General features: G+C 36.3%; 1 protein-coding gene across 7 annotated transcripts in view; it reads right to left on the reverse strand.

Moving 5' to 3' along the window:
* CATSPERT (catsper channel auxiliary subunit tau) overlaps nt 1-12,164 on the reverse strand; it is a 197,608-nt gene that overhangs the window by 147,885 nt on the left and 37,559 nt on the right. For 5 of the 7 annotated variants that reach the window (XM_077154705.1, XM_077154704.1, XM_077154703.1 and 2 more), the window contains exons 3-4: nt 11,733-11,784; nt 10,276-10,421 (exon numbers count right to left, since the gene is read on the reverse strand). In XM_077154705.1, coding sequence (XP_077010820.1) covers nt 10,276-10,421; nt 11,733-11,784 — 198 coding nt within the window. Of the gene's footprint in view, nt 1-2,984; nt 7,248-9,644; nt 9,737-10,275; nt 10,422-11,732; nt 11,785-12,164 lie in introns of those variants that run through there. The other 2 variants (XM_077154706.1, XM_077154707.1) reach the window with 2 other exon arrangements.

Below are 12,164 nucleotides of genomic sequence, written 5' to 3' on the forward strand. Positions count from 1 at the left end.
TCACTAATTGTAGAAGACACTCCCTTTGGCTGATTACAAATGGAATCAGCTGTGGATGCAGCTGTCATGATCATGACCTAATCCTATGAAATGTCCTCATTGCAACAGACAGGCCAGTACTTGCCCAATCAGATAAACAGCTACCACAACTTGGCCAAGTCGACACATGTCCCTAACCATGACAGTCCCGAACAGAAATTGTTAAACTTTTTAATGGATTTCTCTGGTTTTTACCTTTACATTTCTAAGTAACACACATATATATTATATATATGTTTATAACATAATTATATATATATTAGTCTAGATACTATCTATTGACTGCTTACTGTGGAAGAAAAAACATCTTCCCCCAACAATTTCCACATTTTTCTCCCCTCCTCCTAATACAATGCGTTAGATCATGCTTTTTTGTTAGCTCAGTACTTGGTGTTTATATTATGTATACGTAATTATCATTCGTGTTTAAAGTATAATTAAAACAATTATATTTACTTTCCTGTATATATCATTTTAAAATATGCAAGTTAATATTTGGCTTGTTTTTCTGTTTCTTTATTTACTTGTATAATTTTCTATGGAATTATTACTAAATCATTTCCAACCTTTCTATGAGAGTTTCATTAAAACTGTCCTTTCAATAGGTTCAAACTATAGTTCCTATTCAAAGAAATATAGAAAAAGAAGTTTTATTATTCTAATGAAGAAAAGCACCCCATTAATTTGGTTATCAAGCATTAATGTTTTATATGGCTTGATTTATATGGACATATATCTACAAAATTCTTGAGAGCTTGCCATCAAAACTTAGGGAAACTATTTGCAAAGTAAAAGAAACAATATGGATTGCCTCTAACAAAATGGTATCTTGTTATTTTAACCTATTGTAAAGAACTATATTCATTACTTGACACTTAAGCAAAATGAAGTTTGTAAAAAATGGAGCATAGAGAAAATGATTTAGGGTTTTTCTAAAACTCAACCAATATGATAAAACTATGAGGAAACAACTGGAATAACCAATGACTCTTGCAGGTATATGGAATATTGTTGCTCATTTTAAAGACACTTTTGAGATACATTTAAGATTCTAAGAGGCTTAACTGTAAACACAGGCAAATCCTTAGCATAGCAAGTTCTGATGTGAGAGGGCCTTTAGCAAAGTGTGGTATGAAGCCCGACTGCTTATATTCCCAGCTCTACCACTTATTAGCTCATGACATTAAGAAAGTCCTTTATCTCACAGTGCCTCAGTTTCCTCATCTGTAAAATAAGGATGCTAAAAAGAATACATATCTTTTGGAGCTGTTATAGAGACTGAATAAATTAATCCATGCAAAAATATTTAGAACAGTCCTGGCAAAAAGTAAGCTTTAGATAACTGTCAAAGAACAAACTTTACTAATGTGGGATTCTTGTGAAAGAACTCTCAGTCTAGAATTTCTCAAATTTTTAGCTAGTAAGCAATTATACAGACTGAAGATCTGATAAAAATATTTTAAAAGACGTTTATTTTATTAAAAGAGAATACAACTTGAAGAAAAAGTAAATAATTCCACAAATTTCACGAAGTGAAAAGGCCATGAGAGTTTTCGTAAGGAGAGGATTATGAGAAGATGATGGAATAGGAAGTGCCAGGAATCAGTCCCTCCATGAGAACAACTATTAAACAGGCAGGAACTATCTGAATCAACTATTTCAAAACCCAAAGTCCAGTAGGAGAAATTACCAGTAAATTCCTCATTCTGCATGGAAGTTACCAGAGCTATCCCCACTCTCACGGCAGGCCTAAGGGGCTTCTGACCACAGCGTAGGATGTTGGTGCCAGAAAGGGACGTAAAAATCCACTTCCTCCAAGATCCAGTGTGGGCATGGACCAATTACTGATCATGACTTTTGATTAGTGATTTCAGAAGGCTGGGAGCCCAGCTCTGTGGGCAGCCATTGCTCCAAACCACCAAGGATAAAGTACTGGGGAAGACTGAACATTAAACTTCCTAGGAGCTATGGAGGACAGTTGAAGGGCCACATTTGCTGGGCAAGCCATGAAAGTACAGCTTTGGGGAGTCATGGAAGAAGAAATATCTAGCACCCTTCCTGTACTGTTCTTCATCCCCATACTATGGCAGTTTGGTGCTGGCCTGCACTCACTTTGTGGGTCCCTGACTTTATTTTGGCTGGGAAAGGATAACTTAAGAGACTCTTCTGCATGCCCCCACTCACCATCAGAACTTTCCCTTCAGGCAAAAGCAGTTGAGATAATCTAAGAAGTGTAAGAAACAAGTTATTCTAGTTTGCTAGCTGCCAGAATGCAATATACTAGAAATGGAATGGCTTTTAAAGGGGGGATTTAATAAGTTGCTAGTTTACAACTTATTAAAGAAATGTCCCAATTAAAACAAGTCTATAGAAATATCCAATCTAAGGCATCCAGAGAAAGATACCTTGGTTCAAGAAGGGCGATGAAGTTCAGGGTTTTTCTCTCAAGTGAGAAGGCACATGGTGAACACAGTCAGGGTTTCTCGCTCATCTGGAAAGGCATGTGGTGAACACGGCATCATCTAGTTTTCTCTCCTGGCTTCCTGTTTCATGAAGCTACCCAGGAGGCATTTTCCTTCTTCATCTCCAAAGGTCACTGGCTGGTGGACTCTCTGCTTCTCATGGCTACATTGTTCTGCTCTCTCAGAATCTCCCTCATTCTCCAAAATGTTTCATTTATAGGATTCCAGTAAACTAATCAAGACCCACCTGAATAGGTGGGGACACATCTCCACCTAATCCAGTTTAATAACCACTCTTGATTGAGTCACATCTCCAGGGAGATGATCTAATTACAGATTCAAACATACAGTACTGAATAGGGATTAGAAGAAACAGTTGCCTTTACAAAATGGGATTAGGATTAAAACATGGCTTTTCTAGGGTACATATATCCTTTCAAACCAGCACACAAGTGACAACCTAAGCCTCAGACAAAGGCTTACCTGCTTTAAATTGGACAGTAGAACACCCAGAAGAAGGAGAAGATCTGTCTCCTGGAAAGCAGAGGGTACACTCAAACTCCTGCAAATGGGAATTCATAAGCCACTAGAAAGCACAAGGCCAGGACAAGACAGAGGCCCAAAAAAGACAGGGAGAGGCACTTTGCATCCTACCTTACAATAGGACAGCTGACCCTCCAGAAAATCTCTCTCAACCAACTGATTAGAAGAAACCAACTGATTATCAAGAAACGGAAATCTCAGGGAAAAAATTCCAGGGTTAACATTTTGAAATATTAAAATGTACACTGTGAAATAAAATAGTACACAACAACAACAAAAAAAGAGAAAATGATAGCCCATCCAAAGGGAGAGGATAAAAATTCAGAAAACATTAACAAGGAAGGCCAGAGTATGGACATACTAAACAAAGACTTTAAAAAATGATCTTCAATACACTCAAGAAAAAGAAAAAAATACAGAGAAAAAATTAAATGATATCAGCAAATGAACAATATGAGACTCTCTCTTGAGAAACTTTAAAAAAGGAACCATATAGTTGAAGACCATGATAATCGAAATTCCCACGAGGGTTTCAACAGCAGATTGGAGCTGGCAGAAGAAAGAACCAGCAAACTCAAAGACAAGACAATTGAAATGAGTCATTCTAAGGAGAAGAAAGAAAAAAGAATTATAAAAAGTTAAAATAGCCAAGAGACCTCTGGGACACCATTAAGCATACCAACATACACATTATAGGAGTTCCAGAAGGCTAAGAGAGAAAGGGGCAGAAGAAATACTCAAAAGAAATAATAACAGAAAACTTTCCATACTTAGCAAAAGACATGAATATGCACATCCCAGAAGACCAAACACCAACCAGGATAAACTTGAATAAAATACATTCCATCACTTACTGTTCTAGTTTGCTAGCTGCGAGAATGCAACATACAAGAGACAGACTGGCTTTTAATAAAAGGGGATCTGTTTTGTTAGTTCTTCAGAGGAAAGGCAGCCAACTTTCATCTGAGGTTCTTTCTTACATGGGAAGGCACAGGATGGTCTCTGCTGGCCTTCTCTCCAGGCCTCTGGCTTCCAACAACTTTCCCCAGGGTGATTTCTTTCTGCATCTCCAAAGGCCTAGGCTGAGCTGCGAGTGCTGAGATGAGGTATGCTGAGCTGTGCTATATTGAACTCTCTCATTTAAGCACCAGCCAATTAAATCAAACATCACTCATTGCAGCAGCATGCCTCCTAGCTGACTGCAGATGTAATCAGCAACAGATGAGGTTCACGTACCATTGGCTCATGTCCACAGCAACAGAACTAAGCATGTTCACCTGGCCAAGTTGACAACTGAATCTAACTACCACATGTCCACCCCTTGTCCACTTGGCAACTACAAGCATCACCTTAAACAGGTGCAAAAAATTCTCTTCTGGCTGTGGACTTGTGAATCTCAAAACAAGTTGCCTGATGCCAATATGCAAAAGAGGAGAGTCACAGAATCAGAGAAACTGAAAGGAAAACCTGCAGGGCAAACACCATTGGATTTCAAAGTCTGAAAGTCATTCCTCCTTCAGCTTTAGAAAGTGGCAGTCCCACCCTTTCCGAAGGCCTATGCAGTGGCCTGCCTCTTTTCAAATCAACCTTGGGGAACACTGAGGAGACCACCATTTTTTCAGCTTCACTCTCTCCAGGCATCAGGGCCACCCCTGGGCTCTCTGCCATTTCTGGGGCACACACTCAACCCCTCCATGTGGTGGCAGCCAGACTTTCCCCAGTCACCCAAGGAGCGTGCTCTACCTTCTCCAAGGCCTGAGGCTGCACAACTCTTCCACTGCAACAAGGTGGGAAGCTTATCCTTGCCTTTCAGGGTAAACTCACCCTCTCCATGTATATGGGTGGGTCCACTCTCCTGGCTGAGGTTTCTTAGCTTCAAACCCAAACTTCCATGGTTCTCACTCTGCAAACTCCAATTTGTCCCTTTTGAGTCCCCCGTTGTCCAGACTGGCAGTGGTTCCATTTATACCAACAGTCTCTTCAAGCACTCCAGGACTTCTTCATCATTCTCTTCACAGTTCCTCCAAAATCCTCCCCTTAGCCATCAAAAAAACCGTTCCAACATAACTGGATTTGCAAACCGCAGCAGCACCCCACTCTCCGGTACCAAATCTGTTCTAGTTTGCTTGCTGCCAGAATGCAACACAGTAGAGACGGATTGGCTTTCAATAAAAGGGGATTTATTTTGTTAGTTCTTCAGAGGAGAGGCAGCTAATTTTCCACTGAGGTTCTTTCTTACGTGGGAAGGCACAGGATGGTCTCTGCTGGCCTTCTCTCCAGGCCTCTGGGTTCCAACAACTTTCCCCAGGGTGATTTCTTTTTGTATCTCCAAAGGCCTGGGCTGAGCTGCGAGTGCTGAGATGAGGTATGTTGAGCTGCTTGGGCTGTGCTACATTGAGCTCTCTCATTTAAGCACCAGCCAATTAACTTAAATATCATTCATTGCAGCATGCATGCCTCCTAACCAACTGCAGATGTAATCAGCAACAGATGAGGTTCACGTACCATTGGCTCATGTCCACAGCAACAGAACTAAGCACGTTCACCTGGCCAAGCTGACAACTGAATCTAACTACCACACTTACTGATCACACTATCAAAAGCAAAGAATAAGGAAAGAGTTCTGAAAGCTGCAAGAGAAAAGCAATGTCTTATGTACAAAGGAATATCACAAAGATTGAGTACTGATTTCTCATCAGAAACCATGGAAGCAAGAAGGTTGAAATACTTAAAGTCTGGACAGAAAACAATTGACAACCAAGAATTTCATATCCAATGAAACTTTCTTTCTTTCAAAAAAGAGAGATTAAGAATTTCGAGATAAAGAAAAGCTAAGGAATTTCATCAAAATTAGACCTACTCTACAAGCAATGCTCAAGGGAGTTCATTGAAAGAGAGGTCATTAAACGGTAATTCAAAGAAGCACAAAGAAATAAAAACCTTCAGTAAAGGAAACTGTATAGGTAATTATGAATGCCAGTACTATTGTATGGTATTTTGGGTATCCAACACCACTTTTTACTTCCTACAGGTGCTAAAATGAAAATATATTTTCATACATTTTAAATAAAAATTCATCGTTAATTTATGATTTTGAACATAAAATGTAGAAAGATATAATTGGTAGAAAGTACAAAAAAAGGTGGGGGATTGAGAGGTATAGGAAAAGTGTATGAATATGCTATTAAAGTCAAGCTGGTATCAAAGAAATATGATTATATATTTAAGATGTAAAATTTTAACCCCATGATAACCACAAGAAAAATACATGAAAAATACATCCAAATGCAAACGAAAAGGGACTCAGTATGGTACAATACAAAAAAAGAAATATCAATATAATGATTCAGCAATCAGATGCATTTGGGCAATGCTTTCTTAGACTTTACACCCAAAGCACAAGTAACAAAATAAAAAGTAGATAAATGGAACCTCATCAAAATTACAAGCTTTTACAAATAAAAGACTTTATTATGAAACTATAACAAAATCTAAACAATGGGAGAAAATATTTGAGAAACTACATGTCAAATAATGGTATATTATCCAAATATAGAAACATCAAAGATGATGGTGGACCTACAGAGAAGGTAGGGTTCAACAAATGAGTATGATTGCTGAATCATTATATTAATACTTTTGTTAGTCTCCAGTATCTTAGAGCAGGTAGAAGTAAAAACCTAAAATTATGGAATTGTAACTTGTAACAAATTCTGAAATCTGTTCTAAAATTAATGTGGCGATGTGTTTTGAAACATATTGCTTTTTTGCATATATGTTATTTTCACAAAAAAAGAAAAGTCAATTGTGATGATACAAAAATATTCATTTCTTCTAGCCTCCAATGTTCTGAAGCAGCTAGAAGGAAAAATCTGAGATGGTGGTATGGTACCCTATGACAAACTCTGGGTTCTGTCCTGTAATTGTTTGTTGAAGAGTGCTTTGAACTGCTTTTTTCTTTCTTTGCTTTGTATATATGTTATATTTTACAATAAATATTTTTTAAATAAATTTTTTTTAAAAAATCCAGTTATATAAAGAAGACTTAAGTAGCTATTTCTCCAAAGAAGATATATAAATGGCTAAAAAGCACATAGAAAGATTTCAATATCATTAGCCAACAGGGGCATGGAAATCAAAACCATAATGGGATACGCATTTCATACTTATAAAAATGGCTACTATTAAACCAACAGAAAATTTACAAGTGTTGGAGATGTAATTTACAAGTGTGGAGAAATAGGAACACTGATTCATTGCTGGTAGAAATGTAAAATGGTGCACAGCTGCTGTGGGAAACAGTTTGGCAATTCCTCAGAAAGGTAAATATAGAATTACCATATGACCCAGCAATATCAATTCTAGGTAAATACCCAAAAGAATTGAACGTAGGAACTTGAACAGATGTTTGCATACTGATGTTCATAGCAGCATTATTCACAATTGCCAGATCAAAGCAACTTAAGTTCCCATCAACTGATAAATGGATAAATGTGGTATATATATATAATAGAATATTATTCAGCTGTAAATAGGATTGAAGTTATGATGCATGTGACAACATGGACGAAGACATCATGTTGAGTGAATAAGCCAAACCCAATAGGAAAATATTGTATGGTCTCACTGATAGGAAATAATTAGAATAAGCCAACTCATAGAATCTAGAATACCGGTTACCAGGGGCCAGGGTGGGGATAGGGAAAGGAAGTTAAGACTTAAAATGAACACAATTTCTTTTTGGAATGATGGAAATGTTTAGGTAATGGATGGTGGTGATATAGCACAACATTGTGAAGGTAATTAAGAGCCCTGAAATCTGCAAACATGAATATGGTTAAAAGGAGAAATGTTAGGTTGTATATATGCTACCAGAATACATATTTTTTTTAAATCCATGGAACTGCACAACACAAACCATGAACCCTAAGTTACATCGTGGACTATAGTTAATAGTACAATCATAAAAATTAGCTCTCATCAATTGTAACAAATATAACCATACCAATAATAGGGTGGTATATGATGTTTCGATTTGCTAATGCTGCCAGAATGCAACATACCAAAAATGAATTGGCTTTTACAAAGGGAATTTATTAAGTTACAATTAACAGTTCTAAGGCCATAAATATGCCCAAATAAAGGCATCAATAAGAGGATACTTTCACACAAGAAAGGTTGATCATGTTCAGGGTTTCTCTGTCACATGGGAAGGCACATGGTGACATCTGCTGTCCTTCTCTCCTGGCTTCTAGGTTCAGACAGCTCTCTCAAATCCTGTAGGCCCTTCTGGCATCTCCTGGGGCATTTGCTGTCTGTATCTCTAAATGTCTGTTTCTGCTCCCTTGTGTCGGCTGTTTTAAGGACTTCAGTAAACTAATTAAAACCCACCTTGGGTGGGCAGGATCACATTTCCATGGAAATAACCAAATCAAAAGATTCCACTGTGCCAGCTTGAAAGAATAATGTACCCTAGAAAAGTCTTGTTTTAATCCTGATCCATCTTATGGAGGCAGCCATTTCTTTTAATCCTGAGTCAATAATGCAGGTTGGAATCTTTTGATTAGCTTTTTCCAAGGAGATATGACATACCCAATTGTGGTTATTAACTTTGATTAGATGGAGATGTGACTCGACCCATTTCAGGTGGGTCTTGATTAGCTTACTAGAACCCTTTCAAAAAGGAAACATTTTGGAGAGATCCAGAAATGACAAGAGCCTCAGAGCCAAGAGAAACTTCAGAGCAGAGCTGACACGGATGTGGACACGTGGAGAACAGAGACAAGGGTGTTTGGGGATGCCTGCAGTCCAGCAGATGTCATCATGAGATGTTAAGCCAACTAGAACCTGGAGAGAGCCAAGGGAAGCCAACAGATGAAAGCCAGCCCTGGAGGGGCAAAGGCGAGAAAGCCCACATGGACAGAGACTGAAAACAACAGAGTCCGGGATCAGAGGACCAGCAGGTGCCAGCCATGTGACTTCCCAGTTGACAGAGGTGTTTCCTCTGTCTGATGGGTCAGACTTTCTTGAGTGAAGGTAAACTTTTGTGGGTGCTTTAATTTGGATATTTTCTACTTCCTTAGAACTTGAAACTTGTACCTTTTTAAATTCCCTTTTATAAAAGCTGTTTCAGTTCTGATATATCACATTCTGGCAGCTAGCAAACTAACGTATCCACCCACAGTAAATCTGCACCCACAAAGTTGGATTAAAAGAGCATGGCTTTTCTGGGGTACATGACAGTTTCAAACTTGACATATGGGAATCCTGTATGTTATGCATGATTTTTAAAAATCTTCAACTTCACTAATAAAAAAAGAGTTTTATAAAACATGTAACTTATAAGAGTTTTCTAAAAAAAAATAATGGCACTGTAAATTTGTCAGGCTTGATGTGCAATGAAAAATTGAAAATACAAAGTTGTCTGGATAAGTGAGGAAGAAATATATAGATCAAATATGTAATTTTGAAATCAATACAGTAGAAAGGAAATTTCAGAAGTACCTACGAAATGACAGATAATAAATGCAGGTATGTGACTGTTCAATAGTTTTCTGCTTGCATATCCCCCTTGCTATCCTCTATTCTATTGCCTTTTACCTTGAGATTGACTCTCCTCTTCAGAAGTAAGTCAGCAACAATTTCAAATTTCCATTTTTTTTAGTGTTATTGTCTCTAGATCTGAAACTACCCTGAAAAGTATTTTGAATTTTCCTTTAATGATCAATATAATATGCCATTACATTGGTAAATAAACGTCCTTGAATACAAGCTGGTAAGCAACCATATGCTGAATTCTTCCATGCTGTATTATAACGTGTACATACATACAAATGTGAGTGTGTGTACATGGTATGTAAAGAGAGTAGGAGGGAGTCTATATAAGAGGAACACAGGAAAGGTAAGGAGGAAAGAGTGAAGAGATGAAAAAAAAAAAAGAAAGAATGAAGGTGGGTAGAGGGGAGGAAAAGAGAAAAATACGTATTTGATAAACACTCAAGACCACAGATAGTAACATCTCAGAGAGGAAGTCTACCATGACTAGGCATTTTAAAGTGAGCTGTTTATAAAAAGATCAATATGACCTACAGTATAGAATTAGGATACTGTAAAATACCAAATAAAAAGGCCCTACTTTTTTTTTCTTTCCTAACCACTTAAGGAAAATACAACTACTGTAGAATATTTGAAACTATAAAGCACATTCTCCAGAAAAAAACTTGTATATTACCTGTACAGAAAAATATTTCACTTCATCAAACTTAATCATAGTGTTCTTTTTACCGTGTCTGGATAGCAAGCTATGCATTTTTGTATATTTCACAACACTGTTTACAATGATGCGGATGAACAAATTATTGTAATGCTGTAAAATGACTGAATTTGGAATTATATTTAGGAAAGAAGTTTAATTACAATCAAGCAATAATACATTACAAAATTAATTCATTAAATAATTTAGGCAAAAACCTAGGAATCAATCATGTAATTGTAAAAGATAACTGTAGAACATATTAAACAATAGAAAAAAGCCTTTTAAAATAGTATCTTTGTCTGTCATTCATAGGCACAATAAAAGCGAGAAAAAAATTGTAAATTTTTCTACACATTAATTTTAAGGTGGCTAACCATCTGCAGTATATCATTGAAAGCTTTTCTAAGTATAATTATGTAGAAATTTTAAAAATCCAAAATACATCATTTGAAAATAATTTTAAGACAGAATATAAAGTATTCTATTCTCTAATTGACTTCATTAAATACTTTACTTATGCTCTATTGGTCTGTATTATCTTCCATAGCACTCTGCACATTGAAACAATTTTGTTTTCATAATTTAAATAATTATCTTCAATAATTCTTATTATATAGAACTATCCTCAACAATTTTCTTTATATAGAAAAGAAACACAAAATCTCCATAAAGAAACTGGATTTATGCATGCTAAATATATTAATAAGCATTCAGTCTATTTAAAGTCATTAATAGAACATAGATCTTTTAAAAATATTTTAGGAAAGCGTATTTATTACTTAGAAATAAATTAGCATTATCATCCAAGAGGATATATATTTTCCTCTAACTTATATGGTGATTGAGGGAGATTACAGCTTGATGAAAATTTTTTGTCACTTCCCACATTGAAGTGTGGATTTTATTTCCTCTGCTCTTGAATCTGGACTGCCCCTATGACTACCTTGACCAATAGAATGCAATGGAAATGACTAGGGCCATGAATAGGATGAGGCAAGAGAAGCATCCACCTTAAGAGCAATATCTGAGGGAGTTAAAATTTTCTGTAAACAAAATAAATAATATTTTAATACTGTTAAAAACAAAAAATTATTGCCAAAAATATGATGCAAGGTCCTGAGAAGACACAGAAAGAGAGAAAGGTCTGATCATTTCAGCATCCCAGCTGGCTTCAGCATTCCAAACATCTCTGCCAAAGTACCAAACACATGAATGAGCCATTTTAGATATTCTAGCTCAGTTGAGCTGCCAGATAACTGCAGTCCCAGTTGTGATAACATGGAGCAGAAGTAGCACCTAGTCGATGTACAGTGACTAATCATAAAATGGTGATTTTTAAGCCACTATGTTTGTAGCAGTTTGTAATACAGTGATAGATAACTGAAACAGTGATACATGCCCATACTATGGTTCTTAATCAAAAGGAAGGATACTTTTAGGTGTAAATTGTCTGCAGTTCTTTAAATGAATAGCCAGGCAGCCAACCTATAACAATCAAAATAAAAACACAGAAAGTGAATGCATTTAAAAGTTAACCTTTCTTCCATTTTACTTTATATAGAAGTATATAAAACTCCAATGTTTTTGCTTTTTTCTTATTAGATACAATGTTTCTCTTTAGAAATATCTAGTTAATGGAGGACATTATAAAGCAGAAAAATAAACTGTGTTTGTTCACAGTAAACTAAAATGAATAAAAACACAAAGCAAAAGAACCCAACCATCACTGTTTGATTTTTTATTTTGTGGATAGTTGACAGCTGATAAAATTAGCATCCTGCATATAATAATAAACATGGTTTACTTTAGATAAGCTTTTTTATTCAATATCCTAAAACCACTTTATTCATTCAACAAACATTCCG

The sequence above is a fragment of the Tamandua tetradactyla genome, chromosome 3, assembly GCF_023851605.1.
Source record: "Tamandua tetradactyla isolate mTamTet1 chromosome 3, mTamTet1.pri, whole genome shotgun sequence".
NCBI classification, from domain to species: domain Eukaryota; kingdom Metazoa; phylum Chordata; class Mammalia; order Pilosa; family Myrmecophagidae; genus Tamandua; species Tamandua tetradactyla.